This window comes from Cavia porcellus, unplaced genomic scaffold (assembly GCF_034190915.1).
Source record: "Cavia porcellus strain 051 isolate PalLab524CR breed Dunkin Hartley unplaced genomic scaffold, mCavPor4.1 scaffold_18, whole genome shotgun sequence".
NCBI lineage: Eukaryota > Metazoa > Chordata > Mammalia > Rodentia > Caviidae > Cavia > Cavia porcellus.
In genome coordinates, this window is record NW_026947501.1 from 60255143 (window position 1) to 60277034 (window position 21892).

Sequence of the window (21892 nt, forward strand, 5' to 3'; positions counted from 1 at the left end):
CCCGCGCCGACGCATTGGTTTCCCTGGCAACCGTCGAGCCCGCGGCGCTGCGGCAGGAGAGATGCTACCCTGGCGCCCGCGCGATCCCCTGCAGGCGGTGCGGCGCCGCAGTCAGGAGCTGAAGCTACAGGTATGTTGGGGCGCACGGCGAGGGGCTGGGCCTGAGAAAGGGCCGGCTGTGCTGCGGGCGAGAGGTGGGGCGCCTTCCTCTCCGTGACCCCAGGCCTCCCAAGAAGCCACGTCCAACCCGCCCTTCTCCCGGGTTGGAAGTCTCCGCTCCCCCAGCCCCGACCCTCGCGCCAAGTCCGGATTGCAACCCAACCCCCAGCCACTGACGAAACGGCCCGAAAATCGTGACGCCCACTGATGTCCTCCTCCCTCCGAGCTCAGCCTTCGCCCCACCTCGACAGCTCCCCTCACCTCGCAGCCGAGCTCTGCAGCGGCTGCCGGCTGCCGCTTCCCGCCACCATGCGATGCCTGTTACTCTCGGCAGAATTCAGGCCTGAGTAGGCTCAGGGTGTGAGAACACTGCGATCTGACAAACTGAAGGACGGGAACGTGAGAGAAAACACAAGTAACTGTGAGCGCGAGAGAACGTTAATTTCCAAAGATAACCCAGTAATCACAAAGGAAATGAGCTACCACAAACGTATAAAAGTCACAGGACTCAGCCCTGGAGCCGAGGACTAAACAGATGCTTAACATTGGCGACCCGTGTGTAAGGGACAGCATTACTGGAAATCGGCTTGACAGAATGAAGAGCCATTCTCGCTCTTCGGCTGGGTAGTTGATAGGATTATTTCCAGAAGATGAAAAATATTCCCAAAAGATGAGGAGTATAAATCAAAAGAGGCCTTTATTCTGGGAACACGGAGAGAGAGGACTGGCACGCTGGCTGCTGAAATCTGGTGATGTCTCACGCTGACACGTGGCATGGGGGGGGATATAAGTAGCCTAAGCTTAGGGCAGTGCCCTAAGGCCATTAGAGATGCACAGGTATTTCATTGGCACACGTTTGGTGCCAGGGGCAGATTCCAAAGGGTGGGGGGGGGTATAGGGTTACAGGTAAATCTCTAGGGGCGGGGTAGACAGGAGCTCCCTAATTCTGGCTGAGGCTTTTTCTGGCTGCAGTGTCCGGTCTGGGTCAACAACCCTTTCAGTAGTTACATTTCCAAAAATCTGCTGTGTGAGATGATTAAAAATTGGAACAAAGATCAGCGGTAAATGTTCATCACATTGCCGCTTGTAATAGAAAAAATACTGAGACTTAAATGATCAGTTATAGAGGAATGGATAAATTGATTGATTGATTTGTACTCAATCTAGAGCAGTTCAGAATATTAAAGCGAGGAGGCAAGTAGATATTAATAAGGGGGGTCACGGAAGGAGTCACTACAAGGAAGGCTGTGGCGGCTCTCTGCAAAGGGCAGGTTTTGCCTGATACAGCCTCTGATGGGGGTCGGGCTCTGGGGCTGATGTGAGCTGATTTATTTTTTGAAATTGTAGAGGATTGGGTAAATCTTTACATGCCTGAGATTTGGCAGACTTTTGGGAGGGAGAAGCCGTAGGGGCTTCTGGGAAGAAGGAAGTGTGCGTTATCAGGGCACAGCTTTGAACCACTGCTGTGATGATTGTGCTGTCTCTCAGGTGGGCGGACCTAACATAAATAACTTAGGGGTAGGATAATATTGTCACTAAAATTTGTTGAGGCATATAGTATATAGGGAAAATATGATAAAATAGCAAGTTAGAGACATAGAAAGGATTATACAATATTCTGGTGACATGGACAGAGATAGAAGGTAGCATACTAAAATGGTACGGGTATGGTTAAACAACACTAGGTTATTTTCCTTGTGTATATTTTCAAAGCATTGAGTGCTTATTTTAAAAATAAGAAAAAAGTAATGGACTGTTCATTTATTTTCTGAAATTTACATTTCACTTTACTGTTTGTACTTTTTAAAAGTCTGATTCACCATATATTTTTCCACTAAAATAAAATTATTAAATTTTTTGACAGTTATAAGATGATCTCAGGTTCATTATTTTATGCTGTTTAAACTCTTATTTAAAAGTTTAAAAAAATTTAAATGTTTTCACCCTTGCCTAGCATGTGTAAGACCATCTCCATATCATGGGAAAGGAAAAAAAATTTAAATATTTTCATCATAAAGAAGTAATAATTGCTTGAGGAGATAGGTATGTTTAACCTCATTTAAATGTTATACAAGGTATAAATGTATTGAAATATCATTGGTACCTCATAAAATATATAATTTTTGGGTTTTTTGTATCAGTTAAAAATAAATTGAACAAAGTACAAAAGATTTGGCAGATAAATTTTAGTGACTTTGAAAGATAAAATTTAGTGAATTATAGTGACTTTGGAATCATAGTGATGCAATAAAAACAAAATATTCTTGAGAAATAAAAGTAAAATTTGATGGGGCCCTGACTTCTGCTGAATTTTATTAGACTTAATAAGGTTGGGAGAAAATTTGAGTGATTCCCCTTGAATGCAGAATAATTGCTATAACTTTGATTATATGGAAACTTATTTCCTTATTCTGATATGTACAAAGCTGACTGTTGTATTTCCTTCTCTCTTCAATTGACTCTAAGATTGCAAACAAGGCTAGGGAAGTACTGGTATGTAATCTCTAAAGCCCACAGACAGTCTCCTCACGTGGTGTTCTACCTGTAAAGGATGTGAACACAGTGGGATGGTAGAGCCATCAGCTCCAGGAATGTCAGCTGGGTAGGAGCTCAAGGTAAAGAGGGTGTGACTCGCCAGGGCACCAAAGCTTACATATCAGAAACCAAAGCAACAGCCTCCTAAAACAGTTTATTTACTACTTTAATTGAATTATGCAAATCGATCCCTCTGCATATCCATATGTCTGCATTTTGCAGAGATGCTTTTCTCCCTACCTAGCCAGGCTGCTTAAGTTATCCACAGAATTATGGAATTCCCGCCATCCTCACTGTCACTCATCCTCAAGGCACCAGCTTCTTCACGAGATAATAAATTTGGGGAGACTTAGGATCAGGGCCTTTGTCTGCACATCCTCATGGGAGGTGGTGAGTTCCCACTATCCTCACTGTCGCTCATCCTCGAGCCACCCCCCTTCTTCACAAGATAATAAATGCTGGGAGAGGCTGAGGATCAGGGCCTCTGTCTGCACCTCCTCATGAGGATTGGATTTAGGACCCCTTGGCTGCCCTTAACTTGGAATATATCATGGTGTCTTTACTGTCACAGTGGGTTGCATTGGAGTTGGTAAATTGGAATTAACTTGCCAGGATCCCAATAAAGCCTCAGGGATTATAAATATAACTCTTTGGATTGTGAAGAAAACTGAAAAAGGGATATATGCTATCTTATTATAATATAGATATATATTCTATATTTGTTTGCTCTTTTTTTTTTTTTACTTTTTATCGGTACTAGGGATCGAACTCACGACCGCCTGCTTGCAAGGCAGGTGCTTATGCCGCTGAGCTAAATTCCCAGCCCCTTATATTCTATATTATAATTCTTGGATGACTGTATACAAAATTTGGGATTACAATAATATGGTTCTTACGTGATTTTAAATTTAGTGGAACATTAGAAGGACCAGGACAAGTTTCAGAAGGAAACTATAAAAATAATTACTAAAACAAAATAAAACCGACTATTGCAGGGATCAAACTGAATCATGAGCATTTTAATACTTCAAGTATCTGGAAAGAACATTTTGATAATATTAGCTAATTGTTTACTATCTCCACAACAGACGCCTGAAGCAAAAAAAAAAAAAAAAAAAAAAAAAAAAAAAAGAAAAAGAAAGAAAGAAAAAAGACAAAAGAAAAGAAACAAAGAAATGTATTACCAACTCAGTGTCCATAGGCAAGGAATCCACTTCCTGTTTGGGGCATGCCTGTGATAACCTGCCCTATCAAAATCAATGTATGATTTTGTAACACTCAGGTGGATGCCACATAGGAAACACAGAGAAGAAGTTAATGAAATTTTCTCTCTTTTTTTATCTACTATCTTCTCATGCAATCTGTAGAAAAAAACCCAGAGATGTGCTTTTTTTGTGGTGCTTTGACAAGAATATACGTAGTACATGTAGTGCTTGTAAAATATTAGATCAAGATAAACAAAGTGGTGGTACACTTGATTCAATGAATTCTACTCAGTAATAAAGAATAAACTAACAATAACATGGAAGTATCTTAGAAACAGCACAGTAGAGAAATTTAAACATAAATATATACTGTGTAAGTCCATTTTTTTCAAAGTTTAAGAGCAGCTAAAGTTAATTTATGGTGGAAAAAAATAAACAGGTTTGTCTCTGGAAAGATGGGATAGAGATTTGCTTGGAACGGGAACTTTCTGAGGTAATTGATAGAATTTTCTGCATGGTAGGGAACCATCTGATAGAATTTTCTGCGTGGCTAAAAAGATAAGTATGAAATAAAAGCTGCCTTTATTTAAAGAATGTGGAGAGAGACTCTATGACCTCCAGGGTCTGGCATTCTCTCCACCAGACCGTGGTATGGGGGCATACATGTAGCTTAGGTTTGGGGTGGTGCCTAAGGGGCATTATTGATGCACTGGTAGCCCATTGGAATTCATTTTTTTGCCACAGGTAAATTGCCTCGGGGCGGGAACGGTGACCTCAAGATAGAGCCCCTTGATTCCACCTCCAGTGTCCCATCTGGGGCAAAATCCTTTCAGTAATTTCCTGTATCTTGATAGGGATTTGGGTTCTATAAGTGTATATGTTTGTCAAACTGTGACAAAGGTACACTTTAGGTTTGTGTATCTGGTGTGTCCATTTATAGCAAATATTAAACTCTAGTTAATGACACCCCCAAGGTCATTCTTTTTTTTTAGGTACTGGGGATTGAAACAATCTCGCACTTGCCAAGCAGGCTCTTAACACCACTGAAGTAATTCCTGACCCTAAGTTTGTTATTTAGGGAGAGTTGTACTGATGACTAAAGTTTACTTTGAAATGCATATAAAACAAGACGGATTGATAGATGGATAGATCAAATAGGCATAATAAAATGTTTAAGGTAGAATCTAGTTATAAGTGAATAAGTATTTGCTGTAAAATTCTTTCAACTTTATTATTGTATGTTTCAAACTGCTTGTTATATATTGGAGGTAAAAAGAGATTTAGTTTATCTCCTAAAGTGACGTTTTAAACTGTCTCCATTTGCCATAGGTTGATACTTTACTTTCTGAAAGCCAGTTGAAAGCAACTCTAGAGCCCAGTAAAAGGCAAGATGTTTACCAAAGGTAAAGTGTGCTAACTTCTATGAACTTCCTAGGAACTGTGCTTACATTTCAAGTAGTGTTTAAGACACTGAAATCGTTTTAAGCTTTATTTCTTTTTCTTTCTTTCTTCTCTTTACTTCCATCCCTTTTCTTCCTTTTTATTTATACAATTTCCAAAAACACAAGTGGAACTAATATTGACCTAACAGTGAATGAAATTTTCCAAAATGTATTTTTAAATACACTTTGTAGATCATCAAAGCTAATGGCTAGAAAAGCATTTCCATGTGAAATTTTAAACATCAGTTCATGGAATAGCTAATTTCTTTGCTGCCTAGAGTCGGCAAATAATTTTATAAAATAGCTTTCCTGTTCTGACAACAGTAAACCAATGTGTTCTCTTTCTTTTTAAAAATTTAGATGTATTCAGTTAAAACAGGCAATTGATGAAAATAAAACCACTCTTCAAAAATTAAAGAAGGTAAGTATTATAATTAGTGACATTACAAAAAAAAATGTGTTATCAAATATTGTCCCTCACTGGGAAGGAAATGCAGTTGCCAAAGCCCTGGGTTTGCGATAGGGAAGGAGTCTGACAACAGCTGTGCCCGAGAGGTCACTAAGTACCTGTGTGGGGCAGAAATGCCACAGCTCGGATACCGCAGACCATCCCAGCTCTGATGAGTCACCTGATTTTTAAAAACTATAAGGTACAGGGGCTGCTGATTAGAACTGTTTTTATATTTTAATCCCATCGCGAGGAGAGAGTACACTGTCTGGTCCTGAGGTAAGTGATGACAAAGCCCCGTGTCACGTGGCAGTGGCCCTGACGTCACTGGCTCTGCAAAGGCAGGAGGCTGAGTCCACCCTCGCCATCCCTTCAGGATCCTTCATGTTTGAGCCTCAGCTTCAGTTCGGTGTCCAGGGCTGCAGACCCACGGAGACTTAAGGCGGAGTCTGAAGTCCTTCCTACCTGCATCTGAGTCCTGCTCCCCGGATCTGGATGCCATCTCTGCATTTCTCCAGGGACACCAGAGTTTCCAGCTTAGGAGACAGGAGCCCTAGATTTGAGAACTTAACTATGCGTGGTTCACAGAGGAGAAAACAGGCTCTGATAGAAGAAGAAATCAGGTCCTCCTGTCACTAAAGTGGCGGAATTTAGGAACGGCCCCTGTCGTGTTGGCTGTAGAGCCAGTCTGTGGTCACAGCTTGTCCCTCGCTGACAGAGCCACAGTTCCTCCTTAGCTCATTTCTGCAGGACAGACTCATTTCACAGGGCATTTATTTTGCTTTGCAGCATTTGATGGAGTCTTTGGTTTTATTCTCTTAAAATAAATATGATTAGGAAAGCGAAATCAGTTTTCTCGGCCATGCTCTCTCTCAGGCCGACGAAGCAGCCCCTGTGGGGAACTATGATCAGAGGAAGGCGGAGGAGCAGAGCCTCCTGGAGAAGCTCACCCAGCAGCTACAGGAACTCGCCATGGCCATAAGTAAAGAAAATATGACCAGGTACGCCTCCTCTCCTTTTTTTAGATTTAAAAAAAAAATATGTTCAGTACTGAATCTAAGGCTTTTGCACTGAGTTGCATCCCCAGACTTTTAAAAAATTTTATTTTTTATTTTGAAACAGAATCTCACTAACTTGTCCAATCTTGGCTCAAACTTGTGATCCTCCTGCCTCAGCCTCCTAGAGTACCGTGCATAGCACCACCAGTTTTTATATTGGATTCAGGATAAAGACATATAACTGTAGAAACAAAAAACAATAACTAACTGTATAACCAGTCCACATTTATTTATTATGTATAATAGAATGTGTTTGGAGCCTATGAGAGTTATAAAGAGGCATAAACTATAGTCTCTAACTTCATGTTATTTATAATCTAGTTAATGAAACAGCAGATCTGAAAAGAACAATGCCTTTAATGTCACTATCAATGTGTATGAGGTAAAATAACCTGGATTGTTTACATAGTCCTTGGGTAGGTGTTCTTCAAAAATTCAAGCATAAACATCCATTATTTTTCTACTAGAGGGATTATTAATAACAAATCTTGTAATTTGCAATAAGACTTTTATGTGTAAACAAACCCAATTTCTAGGGAGCCAAAAAACAATCAATTCAGACTACTCAGACTCTGATTGTGGTTCCAGCTTTTTACACTGCACCCTGGAAAAAACACTAACATATGTAGACGCAAGAATTCCAGAATCCCGGGTGAGAGTTACAGGACGCTGATACTGGGCTTCTTCCCACCACAAACAGCCCTGAACTCTGGGCAGAGTATCGGAGCAGCTGTCTGCAGGCATCGTGGTCAACCGAGCAGGGCTGATAACCTGATCTGGGGAGAGACAGGGCGGGGCCTGTGTTCACCCAGGCTCTCTCCCTGGGATGTCGATGGGCTCTGCTGCAGGAAGGTGGGCCGCAAGAGGAAACGAGCAGCCTCACTGCACTGAGGAGCTGAGGCCCCTGAGACATCGGAGCAAGGTGCAGCAGGGAGAAGGGAGCTGATTCGCTTCCCCTAGTGAATTACTGCAAATACTTAACAAAGAATTAATACCACTGTTATAAAATCTCCCTGGAGACTAGAAGAAGAATGCAAAGCATTGTACGAGCTGCCAGATAACACTGATAGCAAATCCTGACAGAAAGCACTGTAAGAAAATCATGTGCAAAGGCATGCTCATTGTGGTACTAGCAGACCGAATCTAGAGGCAGATCACAAGGAGGACACATCCTGACCAGGTAGAATTTATTCCAGAACCAGTGGTTGGTTTAACACTAAGGAACTGATGATTAAAATCCACCACATCAACATTCATGGAAGTGAAAAACCATGCCAAATTCCTGTTACCCTTGGCAGCATTCTGGAGTAATTGTCCCATGTGAAATACATGCAGGGTATCTCTTAAAGGGGTGCCTTGAAAATCAGTGTGCTATAGCTTATGGAGTTTTGTTCTTGAGGTACAAAGATTATTTTTATTCAGTTTCTGTTTGTGTGTAGGGCAGTATCCTATGAGAGTCCTATACCTATTTTAAGCCAAGATATTCTAGAATAGTGATGGTGAACCTTTTAGAGCTCTCAGTGATGGTAAACAGCCTGCGAGGCCTGCATGCCATAGGTTTGCTACCGCTGCTCTAGAAAATCATAGGCTGTCTTGCTAGTTAGATGTTCTTTTGCATTAGTTTAAGTATCATTAGCTCCATTTGTTTTAAGTTAAACCGCACAGGGACGCGTTCTGCCCACCTCTTCTGGGCTCTTTGCCTGAGCCTTGCCCTGCCATTTGTGAGCTACTTAATGTTCCCTGGTCTTGAACTTCCTTTTTCCTCTCCCTCTGCCTTCTTTTTACTCTTTATTGCCTAGCTAAATTCCAGCTCATCCTGAAGCCCTAATTCTAAGCCTTTTCTGATCCCAAGCACAGTCTGGTTGGGTGTCTGTCCTGTTCGATTCCTTAGCATCCTGTGGTGCCTACCGTAGTACCTGTGGAGCTGAATTGAAACTGTCTGTGTCCTACACCTTCTCGACATAAGCTCCTTTAGCACAGTGTCCACCTTGGCATCCCTCGTGTCTCACGTGGAACCTGGCATGCAATGTCATTATCACCATAACCCACTTGGACCGAAAGCTCGCTAAGGGCAAGTTCTCGACACTTAGCAGGTTGTGACTCTTCTAATTCTTGTGACCAGGACAGGAATACAATCTTATTATCTTGGCCTTATCAGTGAAAAAGGGAGAGCTTATCAGAAACCTAGTAAGGTCATCCAGGGAAGAGGAGATAGAACCGGAATGTAAACCAGCCATGCGCTAAGTTCTGTAAAGTCGCTCCAGGAACAGTGGCCCAGTGGATGATTCCAGGATTTGCGTAGCGTTCGTGAGTGCAAGCCCATGTTCTGCCCTCTTGCATGCCTTGTTCAGATAAATCTGAAGCCCCCAGCGCTTCAGAGCGCACCTGCTCAGCCGGATGGTGGAAATCGTTGGTTGTAATTTCCCCTTGTTTCTTTTATTTACCAGCTCTAAATATGGAGCAGTTTTTCTACACATGGAAATTCTACTCATATTTGCTCTGCTCTTGTATGTTATTTCAAATGGCCGAGTCATAGAAATGCTTTCTGTAGGACTGGTGCCCATACCGAAAGGGAGGAAGATGCTGATTCTACTGAAGATGAACAGGACGAGGACGAGGAGGAGGATGGTGATGATGATGGTGATGATGGTGGTGATGGTGATGATGATGATAAAGGAGAAGAAGACAGTGAAGAAAGTGATGGGGAGGAAGAAGAGTCAGAAGAGGAGGAAGAGCAGCAGGGAGAGGAATCTCTCAAACAAGCAGCAAATGAAGAATACATTGCCCTTGGTGACTTTACTGCCCAGCAAGCTGGGGATCTTACATTTAAAGTGAGTAGAAGAAACCTGAAACTATCTAAAGGTAGCTTTGCACACTTAGTACACTAAGAAAACTCTGCCTGGGTGCCTGTATTGGAGGAGGGGGATTGATACAGGGTCTCACTTCATGGTTTAAGCTGGCCTTGAACTTACTGAATATCCCAGGCTGCCTTAGACTCATGACAGTCTTCCTGCCTCAGCTTCCCAAGTGCTGCTGTTACAGGAATGCACCCCAGAGCCAGTTTTGTACACCTGTGTTACATAGTCCTTATATATTTTTTTAACACTGTTCAAATAAATAATCATTTGTAAGTGGTAGTAATATGATATTCTGTCATTAAAGTTACCTCTTCTAAGGCATTTCAAAAAGAGCTTTCATGTCAGTAATTCTCATTGGGGGCAGAATTTTCTGATTGTTTTTGATCATCACAGGTAGAGACGGTGTGCTTAGCTAGAGGCAGCAGGGGACACTGGTCAGGTGGCACGTCTCCTTGTTGGTTCAGATAGGAAAGGGGCTTGCTTGGCCTGTGTACAAATAAATAGCAACTGGGATGGAAAATCCCATTGTGTTTATAAAAGAGATTGGAGCTGGACTTGGTGGTGTACATCTGTAATCCTAGCACTCAGAGGCTGAGGCAGGAGGATCACTGCAAGTTCAAGACTAGCCTACGGTACTAAGTGAGTTCAAGGACTGACTCATTGCAACTGCATTGCAAGACCCTGTCTCAAAAAGACAAAAAAAAATTTAAAAAATAAATAAAAGAGATTGGGATCCAGGTGTGGTGGTGCCCTCCTGTAAACTCAGCACTCTAGAAGGTGAGGCCGGAGGAATGCAAGTTCAAGCCCAGCTGGGATACATGGCAAGATCCTGTCTCCAGAAAAACAAAGCTCAAAAGGGTGATGGGGGATTGAAACTGTTTTCTGTTAGCAAAATAAGTCAAGGAAATATCAATGAATGTACAGACTGTGGGCCTTGTGTTTATTTACCTGCAAGTTTCATAACTGATTACTAATAAAATATGCAAGGATATTGTACAACTAATACATTTTAATTCATAGAGTTTATTTTCAGATTCTCCCAGAAAATACTATCAACATTAGGCAATACTGTATATTCGTAGGGCTGAGGATTTAGCTCAGCAGCATAAGCGTCTGCCTCGCAAGTGCAAGGTCATGAGTTCAATCCTTGGTACCAAAAAAAAAATAATGTATATTCTGTAAAAGTCTTTGCTTTTAAATGTCCTCTATAATAGAAATTCTTTGTTTTTCCAAGTTGGATTATATTTTTATTCATGGACAAGTATTATTCAAAACATGAATTAGGCAGACAAACATATTGAGAAAATACTATTTTTGCTTCAAAATAAGGTTTAAGTTTTAACACAGTTGATTTTCTTCAAGGATATGTATACTGCTTCTAAAAGATACTCTACAAAGAGATTCAGAAACTCAAAGATATTTTATACAGTGATCCAATTGCTGGAATCATTGCTGACAATGATTATGAAAATTGCTTCCCTTTGCACATAGGATTCAAATGAATGTTAAGCAACCAAGTGGAATGATTTATTTATAGCTATATTATCATCATGTAGGTTTAGGGTAGGGTGGTGATAAAAATTGGGATAAGCAATGGATGGGAAAAATACTGTACCTTTCTTCTGCCATGCATTTTAAAGCATTAGTAATGAAGTAAGTCTCATGTCTTTTGAGTTTTCCTTTAAAATTTGTATTGCATTTTGCTTTAAGAAAGGGGAAATTCTCCTTATAATTGAAAAAAAGCCTGACGGTTGGTGGATAGCAAAGAATGCTGAAGGAAATGAAGGGCTTATTCCCAGAACCTACCTAGAGGTGAGTCCTTGTTTATGCTTTTCTCCCCTTCAACTATTTTCATTTTTAATAAAACATTGTTATATTTTTTGATCAATTGATTGGTGAATGGGTTGAGATACAGAAATTGCTTTAATTTTAGAGATAGAGTGAGGAAAACCCGCGTGTGTAATGGGTCTGGGTTCCTGTGAAATGCTTTTATGCCTGTGAGCCCTGGCACAAATTTCACAGTGAAGCTTTGCAGGTTAATACTGTTCATAGCAAGGCATTTCATGTTAACTTTGCATTAACTGCCAGGTCCTCTAAAAGGCCTTCTAGCCCGTCTAATGCTGTTGATCATGACTTACCAATTTGAGCAACACTAGCTTCCCTATACAAATCTTTTCTAAGATTGTTGAGATGTGGTGGATTTCCACATGCTGTACATACTAGCAAGATCGGTCACATGAACACCACCTTTGTATTTCTCCACGGTTTCCTTCTTCCTTTTGATTGTGTTTCTTTCTTTACCTTTCATTCCTTCCTGAGCTGCTTTTGTAGCTTTTGGGGGGCCATTTTGATAGCAGCAATCGGAGCAATTATATAAAGCACTCAGCAAAATCATGCCTGCAGACACCCACATCTGGGCACAAACTGATGCTTACCTGTGCCCTCCTACACTATGCTGGCGTCGTGCGTCTTTGTTTACAGCTGCATAAGCAGCCGGCATTTGGGCCACAACTCAAGACTTTGGTCATAAGTTCAACCTAAAATCCAGTCGTAACCCAAGATGTTCATATGCGAGGTCATAATCAAGGGGCCACTGTGTATCATCATCTCCTTCCTCGTGTGAACATACAGTGCACACATGTTTGTAGCCTATTTTGTTTCCTGATAGAGTATGATCATTTTCTCTGCCAAGTAGGGTAGACATCTGTCTGAGTTGGTGTTGCCAAGAGAATTCAAATGCATACCGCATTTGGAATTTTAAATCTTCCAGTAATCACATTGAGGGGTCTTTTTTCTTGACACCACCTCTGATACCATATGTGAGACTTCTCTGACACCAAAGATATATTTCATTTCCTCATTGCTGGAGACCTGACACACCGTTCTGCAAGACTGCACCAGGTTCGATGACAAGCATAGAAATTCCAGAAGCCATCAGTTTTTAGGACTGGTGGTCTGTAAATTCAGGGATCCCCTTCACCCTTCTTCAGGGGTATGAAATTCACCATGCTGATTCATGGAACTCAGGGAAACACTTTACAATTTGTCTTCTGTCTCCAAGGATTTCTGATCTGTGCATTCAACCAACATCACGTCAAAAGTATTTGAAGAAACAAATTGCATCTATATTGAACATATACAAACTTTTTCTTGTCATTATTCCCTAAACCATACAGTACAACAATCATTTGCATAGCGTTTCCATTGTGTTAGGTATTATGAGTAATTAGAAATGATTCAAAGTACACAGAAAAATGGGTCCAGGTTATGGGCAAATACTGTACCATTTTATATAGGAGACTTGTGCATCCTTGGGTTTTGGTCTTCCTGAAAGGTCTTGGAACTGATCTCTTGAGGAAAGATTGTATTTGCATTTACCAGGTTATTTTACAGGACCTAACTCAGATATAGTTAAATAGGAAAGATACACAGGGCATGGTATTGGGGTGGGCTGGCCTGCACGCCATCTCTGGGTATGTCACCCTCCTGGTATCTTGATGTGTTCTCTAGCCCAGAGGATCGCAGGGTGTTTCCACTTGGTTTAGTTGATTTCGGTTAATTGTACTAGTTGAATCACTGACCATGGGTGATTACCAGGCACCAGTTCCTCTCTCTTCCCCAGAGGCTGGCGCATGGGGCTGAGCATTTCCATGTCTAATCCCATGGTTGGTTCCTCTGGCAACCAGCCAATCCCTGTAGTTGTCTGCAGGCCATCTAAAGTTGCCTCATTAGCATAACCACTGGGACCCCTATGGATAAGAAAACACAAGGTATCATTCAGGAAATTCCAAGGCTTTGTGTCTGCCAGGAACAGAGAGAGATCAGATGTCTATTTCTTATTACCTACATTTTTAAAAATGAAACAATGGAGTTGTCTTAAATAATGTATTTTATTCTATCCAGTGTATCGAATGTACAATTTCAACATGCAATCAGTATTTGAAAGTATGGAGCTATTTTACTTCTTACACGGAGTTCATAGGCCAGTGTGGGGTTTGCTTTTACAGTGCATCTCAAGCTGAACTAAAATGTAAAGCTCGGTAGCCACATGCAGTCAAGGGCTGCTGAATTGCACAGGTGGCGTCTGGATCATGTTTTGAGAGGCAGCAAGGATTCTGGTCTCATTTAGGTAGGCGTTTAGATTGTGTTCAACCTGTAATCACTATTGTATTACAAAGAAGCTACAATCAGCTGCCCCTGAGTGCAGAGGATTCTCCCCAGGAAGTGGCCACCCTTGAGGAGAAGCCCATTTCTTTCAAGAGAGGAAGGAATGTGAAGATAGACAATCCAGCACTGGTTAAAGCCCTGTATAATATTTTACTCTGTAGCTACACGTGAAGCAGCTCTTCCTGTTAAGCAGATCCGCTGCTGGATCTTGTAATGCGTCTATGCAGTGAAAGACAGAGAGGGAAGAAATCTAACGGCATAGTGTTAGTTTTCCGGAAGCCACACAAAAACTTCAAGTTATACTTCACTGAGCAGCATCTGGTTCCATGGCAACACCTAGCAGCCTGCAAAAGTCCGGGTTCTGCCAGCGAGGAAGGGGTGGGGACGACCAGGTCTCAGCCCACCACCCGCCCATTTTGATCAGTCTGCTCGTGTGTCTGTGCCAAGTTGCTTAATTATACCTCTTCCATAAATTCCGGATGTTTGTCACAGCCTCACAGGACTTACATCTTTATTGTCTTGATTTATTTTGCCAATTTCTTCTCCCACCTCCAGCCTCTGAGTGTTTCCCCATATAAATGCCAGTGTTAACTGTAATTAATCTTTTTTTAATTTTTGGCCTGCGTGATTGGCAAAAGCAGTCTCATTGTTTTTAAGTGCATTCATTATACTCTTAAGGAGGTTGAGCGACCTTTCGTGTTTTGTGACCATTTTTATTCCTTCTCTGTGAATTGCCTTTTCTGGTCTTTTGGACATTTTTTCAGGGGATTTTTAGAAATCTTTTACTCATTGATTTATAAGAGCTTCTGTAATATTTTAATAATAGAAGTATTGGTCCTTAGAAATTGTCTTTGTTGACTCTCAGCTCTGTGTGTGTTTCATTGTCTGGATCTGTCAGTGTTTCACTTACAATTTTGCCTTTGTTATCATCACTGTTAAGGGTTTCCTCATCTCGAGATGACCTTCTTATAATACTTTTATATTTCTTTTATCTTGACCGTAACTTTTTTCCTTGGCATAAATCCCATCTGGGTTTATTTTGGTTAGAACTTGCTGCCTGCCTCAGGCTTTGCCATTTTATCACATAGTGAAGTCATCAACTATATGCTGAAAACTTCTTTCCTATCATATTTTTTCTATTGTATTCTAATTTCCCTGCTATGCTTGAGTCTTTCGGAAAGAGCTAGGATTTTTATTGATTGATTGCTACACCTGTTGAAGAGCACTTCCTATTTCACTGCTTCCCCAGCTCTGCAATAAAGAAAAAGAAGAGCAGGAACCAAGTGACCAGGACAGCGAGGAGGCTGTGGACGTGGAGGATGAAACTGCAGACGGAGCTGAAGCTAAGCCACGGTACGGATGGGCAGAGACCTCGAATGGCTTGGGAACTTTCTACTTTACTTTTATACAAGACTCCAGACTTTCTTTTATTCTTTTTTGATTAATTAATTTTTTTTTCGGATCTGGAGTTGAACCCAGAGCCTCCTACCTATACTGAGTTGCATCTCTTCAAAACTCTCTGGAAGAGGACACAACTTACTCTTGGGGGCTTTCCCTATGATTGTTTGCTTACAGCTCATCACTGCTTTAATCTTGTAGCTACTATGTAGCGCCTTTAGCCCTAGCTCGGTTTCATCTAGGGACTGTTTGGCTTTGAGGCCTCACTGACAGTGAGGTTCTGCTCTGTGATGACTGTGGTTCCCCAGGTGAACCCAGAGCGAAACCTGTCACTTGCTCTTTTGTCTCCCCAGAACCGATTCCCACTGGAGTGCGGTTCGCAAAGCCATCTCAGAGGTTAGTAACTCCTGCCTTAGTGATGACGGCTGCTATTTCACGTTTAACAATCTGTTTAATAGATAAAGTGTGGTTGGTGTCTTGTTTCTGTATCATTACAAAGTAGCTCTGATTGAGTTCAGACTCAAATGGGATGGAAGCTTGGAAAGAGAGCAGAGGTCACAGACAGCACTCAAGGCATAGGAAGAATGTAAAGAAAAAACACATTCCTGGTCAGTAAACCCACGCCCCACGTAATATTTCTCATTAGCTCTTTTTGTACAAGAAAGATTCGATCCTCTGATTCATGGTATCATTTGATGGCTCAGAACTATTCTCACTGATCCTACTAGAATTTTCTATCATTTTGTTGAAGACTAAATTTCATTTACTGTTTGGAAAAATCTGACAAATTACCTGTAATCCTATCATTTAAAAAAATATAGAACAAAATGAAAAATTTCCCTCAGATCATCACTATTATCACTATGTTTAGTGGATATTCTTCCTGACATTTCATTCCATGTTTTACTTAAGCATGTGCTCATGTGTGTGTATGTGTGTGTGCGTGTGTATTCACATACACAGAGCACCCTTAATTCCTCAGTGGGAATCAGTCTCAGTGTTCAGGCTAGTGAGTGGCCATGCATGGGGGAGCAGAGCAGAGGGTCCGTTTTGATAAAGGATGCATAGAAGCACTGGTCTAGAACTCTGCCTTCCGAGCTCGGTGTGAGGCTCAGGCCCTTGGGAAGGGCGGGATTCGGGGCTGGTTACTGCTTTCAGGAATTGGGGGCCCCATGGCAGTATTTTCCCCTTAAAGTCTATGTGTTTGCACTACAGAAGTGAAGCAGCGTGAAGGAAAGCAAGCAGATTCATTCTGTTCCCCTCTCTTCAGCAGCTAAATACCGTGGACGTGCTCGCCACCATGGGGGCCATTCCTGCGGGCTTCCGGCCCTCCACGCTGGCCCAGCTGCTGGAGGAAGGTGACCGGGTTAAGCAGTTAGGCGTGTAATGTTGAGGACGATGCTGACTCTCACTGCTCGCTGACTCTCATCTTTTCCTCATCTTCCCCCCACAGCAGACAAAAACCCCTGATCGTAGTGTCTGTAGCCTGCACCTGTTTCCCCGCTCGGTCCTCCCAGCGCACCTCACACCACCGCCCCCAGCGCTGGCCGTGCTGCCTAAGCCTCCCTTTACTGCTCCTCTTTCAGAGGGCTTCTCCAGATTCCTTCTCCATTTGGGGTTTCTGATTCCTTATTCAGCCGGATTTCCCCGTAGCTGGCTCATTTCAGAGTGGAGTCCTGCAGGGCAGGGCGTCTCCTGTCTACCTGACTGCTAAGTTACCCACGGAAGGGCTGCACTGGGGTTGCCGACACCCCTCAAGTGCCCCTCCCATCCCACCGGTCTCGGGGCAGACCCCACCTTACAAGGGGGAAGGGGCCTTCATAATGTCATCGTGTGGGTCCCTCTACTGCCTTGCACCTGGACACCCATTCCTTCACTCTGCTGTAAGCAGTGAGGGCAGGGAACACATCTGCCTCATTCACTGTTCCCTCTCCAGCTCCTAGCATAGCGCTCGGCACAGAACAGGGACTCTATTTGTTGGATGACTAAGTGATTTTATAAGAAGTATTCTTCATAACTAGGGCAACCCAGTTGGGACCCCTTCTGTCTCTCACTTGGACAGAAGCTTTCTTTCTCTCAATAAATGTATTCTGCTGAAAATAGAAGTATTCTTCATAATTAAACTGGAGCCAAAGAGTAAAAATGCTTTTGTGTTCCATGGAACCACAGGTTATTTTTTTTTTCTAAAGTCTGCAAAATGCTTAGGGATTTCTGCATTTTACAAAAATATTTGAATGAATTATCTTCACTATGAGGCATGTTATTGGCCTAAAATTCTTTAAGATCTTTCTTTAAGCTTCCTTAAGATAATCTTTTACCTGTTTATTTCTTTAAATGTTATATTGTGTTAATAAGTATGGGTCAAACTTCTGTCTCAGAAAGCAAATTACAACTGGGTGGGGTAGTGCATGCATGTAATCCTAGCATTTGAAAGGCTGAGGCAGGAGGATCCTTGAAAATGTAAGACCAGCCTAGGCTACAAAGTGGATTCAAGGCCAGCCTGAACTGCATAGTAAGACCCTGTCAAAAAGACCATAAAGCAAGCAAGGGGTGGGGAGAGAGAGACAGAAAAGAAAAGAAGGAAGGAAAAAGAGTTCCTAGTAAGCAGTTTGCCATTTTGGAAGTTTGTGTTCCTACATTCGTAGCACAGTACAGTAATATGGATGTTGGGTTTTGAATTCTATTCCTCTTTTTGTGAGAAAATCAAGGAATGAATTATCTTTACAGGGAATCGATTTCGAGCAAGTTCCTTCTTACAGCCAGAGCTCACGGCATCACAACTGGCCTTCAGAGACCTAGTGTGGGACGCCAAGTCGGGCACTGTAAGTGTAGTTACCATCAGTAAATACAGCTAACATGTGAATGGATGCACTACAGGAACCAAAGAATTGTTTCCACGTTGGAATTCTTTAAATGTGATGTTTCATAGGTAAGGTAAAACCTAGACCTGGTACCTTGACTATATCTTGTTTCCCTTCTCTAATTGCTCTGTTTCTCCCGTTGTTATAAAGGGAAAATGCCAGGTTTCGATCCTAATTGTTCTTTACCTGTTTCTTCATCTGTACAAGTGGGGCTGGCCATCCTTCCCATGTGGAGTTGCACAGAGAATAATTTTATACAGAAAGGTTTAGCCATCTGGTAGGCGTGGGTGTCTGTCACCCCATCCCCCATGGACTGCAAGTCCATGATCAGGGCCGCGGGTCGCAGGGCTGCGCCCCTTCCCTGCTCCCTTCTGCTTCCTGGCCGCCTTGATGCACTGCCTGAACCCAGGACTGAGGAACAGTGAGGCCAACTGACCAGGACAGAAGCCAGGCGCTGAAACAGACCTTTGCCCTTTCTTAAAGCTATGGCCTCGGATATTTGTTACAGCACTGGAAAGCTGATGGACACAGCGAGTGTCATCATCAGTGGTACCGTCGAAGTACTGTGTTAAGTACATGTGGAGGAGGAAGCAGCAGAGCTGCATCGGGCAGGGCTAAGAGCAAAGGGCTCTTGCTGTCTCTGTGTTTGAGGCAGAAAATGCCTGATATTTCCTTCTACTTTATATCAGCTTAGAGCGGATATAAACCCCGTCAGACACATCCCCGCCCTTCTGTTTATCTTCTCCCTCGTCTACCCCCCTCCCCTGCAGTCTAAGGGGAGAGGAACTTAGTGGTCAGGTTTGCAGGAGTGAGGGTCGGGGTGCAGGACCTCAGCACCCCTTTCCCTCCCAATCTTAGTGTGACCTGGAAACTTCTTAGCATTGAGTTTCTTGTTTTCTAAGTCAACAAAGATGTTATATTTGGTCTATTTAATGTACATTAAATGTTACAAATCTATGCCCAGAAAACTAAATATTTAGCTCACATTTCTTAAAACAGTTGACAACTTTTAGATACTGTCTTGCGATTTCAATGACAAATTTATTTAAGTGAAACAGCTCGTGGTCACAAAGCAAAATGGACGGTTAACTATTTGAGGCAGTTCTTTAAAAATCCAAAGCCAGAATGCCAGTTTGTTTATTCTTCATCTGACCTCTTGTCTGTGAAATAGATCTGAATAATCTCATCAAATAGTATATTTTCTCTGTCAACAGATGCAAGTAAGATGTCAAAGAACAAGGTAGATAGTTGCTTGGAATTTTAAAAAAGAAGGAGCACTTAGCTGGGTAATATTGATGCCAGAGTTCTTGGTCGTCGTGCCATGGTAATCCACACTCAGACCCTCATGTGTCCAAGATGGGAAACCGTGTCTCCGTGGTCAGCTCGGACACTTGCACTGCTACTACTGCCTGTTTTTCCTGTCTCGGCTTTTAACTCATTAGGAAAAATTCAGATAGTCCAAATCCAGCTTTGAAAATTTTACCCAGAATGACTAGTTTTGACTTGAAATGACCAGACTATTAAGACTTTTCTCACATTGGTATATGTTTGTGTACAATTTTTCCTTATTGTCTTTTTAAATTCTGTGTATATTTTCTTAAGCCACTCTTACAAAAGCTGCTCTGGACAGTGGATCTGGACTTCATGTAACAAAAATACACTTTCCGACTAACTCCCCTCTCAGATCAGGCCAAGACCCAGCCGCGTCTCGCTGGTGCTCACGCTGTGGAGCTGTAAGATGATCCCGCACCCTGGAGCCAGCCTCCAAGTCCTCAGCAGACACGTGCGCCTCTGTGCCTTCGATGGCAGCAAGGTGAGGGCGCCAGGGTGGAGGGGAGCCCTTCGGGGTTGGTAAAGCCACACAGCAAACACACAGCACGTAGCAGGGGTGCGCTCTCCTCCTCTCTGCCTCTCTCATCACCTGTTGCTGCACACATGCGGTGTAGCCACAGCAGCCCTGCTGCTGGCCGTCTCGCCCGGGTCTTCCAGGTGCGAGGTATGTGACACTGGCACTTCAGTCCCGTCGAACCGTCTCAGCCTTAGATTGTTTCTCACCTTCAAAAGGCCTGGTGCATGTCTTCTAGTGTTTCCAACAGCGCAGACCTTACACAGTGCGGTCCTGTGTTTATGTCCAACACCCTCATCAACAGAGTGTTGTCATCTGCTGTTTCTTTGTGTCCTTTTTAACTCAACTTCTCCCTGATTCCTGCGAGACTACTTTTTACACAGTACCAAACAAGTCTGACCGGCTTTTCCTAAATTAATTTACCTTTCATGAGGTTCACCTTAAAGGGAGCTTCGGTGGAAACGTAGCTCTAATTGCATATACTACAAAGAAGAAAGATTTAAAATCAGTCCTGTAAGCTAACATTTAAGAAGCTGGAAATAGAATAGTGAGTTAAAGCTGGAGAAAGGAGGAAATAATAAAGATAAGAGGAGTCATTGATGAAATAAAAAGCAAATAAAAGAACATTTTTTAAAAAGTTGATTCTTTGAAGAGATTAATAAAATTGAAAGATGCCCCGTAAGAGTGATCAAAAAACTTTTAAAAGAAAGGAAGCAAAGGGGCTGGGGACTTAGCTCAGTGGCATAAGCGCTTGCCTTGCAAGTGTGTGGTCATGAGTTCAATCCCTGGTACTCATAAAAAAAAGAAAAAGACAAAAAAGATTAAAAAAAAAAAAAGAAAGGAAGCAAGTTATCAATATCTGCCATAGGAAGAAGAACACTGTCACAGCTTCCACAGACCCTAAGGGAACAGTAAAGGGATATTAGAAATTTTGAGCCAATATATTTTACATTGATAAAATAGATAATTTCATTAAACTTAATAAAATTGGCATAATAAATTAGAAAAGTTAAGTAACCTCTGTTAAAGAAATTAAAATTGTAATTTAAAAAATTTTCCCACAAAAAAAAAAAAAACAAAACTCAAGGCGCAGATACTTTTGGTAGTGAATTGCTCCAAACATTTAAGGAAGGCACAATACCAATCTTATGCATACTCTCCCAAAGAGTAGATAAAGAAGAAATGTTTCCTGGCACATTTTATAAAGCCAAAAAAATCAACATTGTGAAAATGGCCATACTTCCAAAACTGTTATATGGATTCAATGCAAACCCAGTCAAAATTCCAATAGCATATCTCACAGAATTAGAGAAAACATTCCTAAAATATGTCTGGAATCAGAAGAGACCTAGAATAGCAAAGGCAATCCCGGGCAACAAAGGCAAGGCAGGGGGCATCACAATCCCTGACTTGGAATTATACTATAAAGCTTCTATGATAAAAACAGCATGGTGCTGGCAAAAAAAAAAGTCAGACCCGAAGATCAACTGTAAAAATTGTCTAATTTCTTCTGTGACCCATTGATTTTCAGCAGGGTATTATTTAATTTCCATGTGTTTATGAAGTTCTTCTGGTTTCTTTTGCCATGGATTTCTAAGTTCATTGCACTGTAGCCTGATAGTACGCGTGGGATAATTTCAAGTCTTTTTCATTTATTTAAACATTTTCTAGAGGCCAGTATGTGTCTGTTTTGAAGAATGTCCATGTGCAACTGAAAAGAAAGTGTATTCTGATGTTGTGGGGTGGAACACACTGTAGATAACCTACTAAGTCAGTTCTAATATTTTATTATTAATTTTTTTGTCTAGTTGATCTGTCTTTTTTGTGACAGTGGGGTATTGAGATCTCCTAAGACAATTGTATCAGGGCTTCTTGAATTTTTATTGCCCATTTGTTTTATATAGTTGGGTGTGCT

General features: G+C 41.9%; 1 protein-coding gene across 9 annotated transcripts in view; it reads left to right on the forward strand.

Moving 5' to 3' along the window:
- Window positions 1-6: 6 nt before the first annotated feature.
- LOC101787169 (nephrocystin-1-like) overlaps window positions 7-21892 on the forward strand; it is a 48851-nt gene continuing 26965 nt past the window's right edge. For 5 of the 9 annotated variants that reach the window (XR_010040829.1, XR_010040830.1, XR_010040831.1 and 2 more), the window contains exons 1-11: window positions 7-130; window positions 5229-5302; window positions 5702-5762; window positions 6666-6790; window positions 9399-9678; window positions 11416-11517; window positions 15122-15225; window positions 15624-15666; window positions 16541-16628; window positions 17998-18092; window positions 19816-19944. Coding sequence is in view for 6 of the 9 variants with exons in the window: in XM_063230086.1 (XP_063086156.1) it covers window positions 62-130; window positions 5229-5302; window positions 5702-5762; window positions 6666-6790; window positions 9399-9678; window positions 11416-11517; window positions 15122-15225; window positions 15624-15666; window positions 16541-16628; window positions 17998-18092; window positions 19816-19944 (1170 nt within the window). In the remaining 3 variants the exon portion in view is untranslated. Of the gene's footprint in view, window positions 997-5228; window positions 5303-5701; window positions 5763-6665; window positions 6791-9398; window positions 9679-11415; window positions 11518-15121; window positions 15226-15623; window positions 15667-16540; window positions 16629-17997; window positions 18200-19815; window positions 19945-21892 lie in introns of those variants that run through there. The other 4 variants (XM_063230087.1, XM_063230088.1, XM_063230090.1 and 1 more) reach the window with 4 other exon arrangements.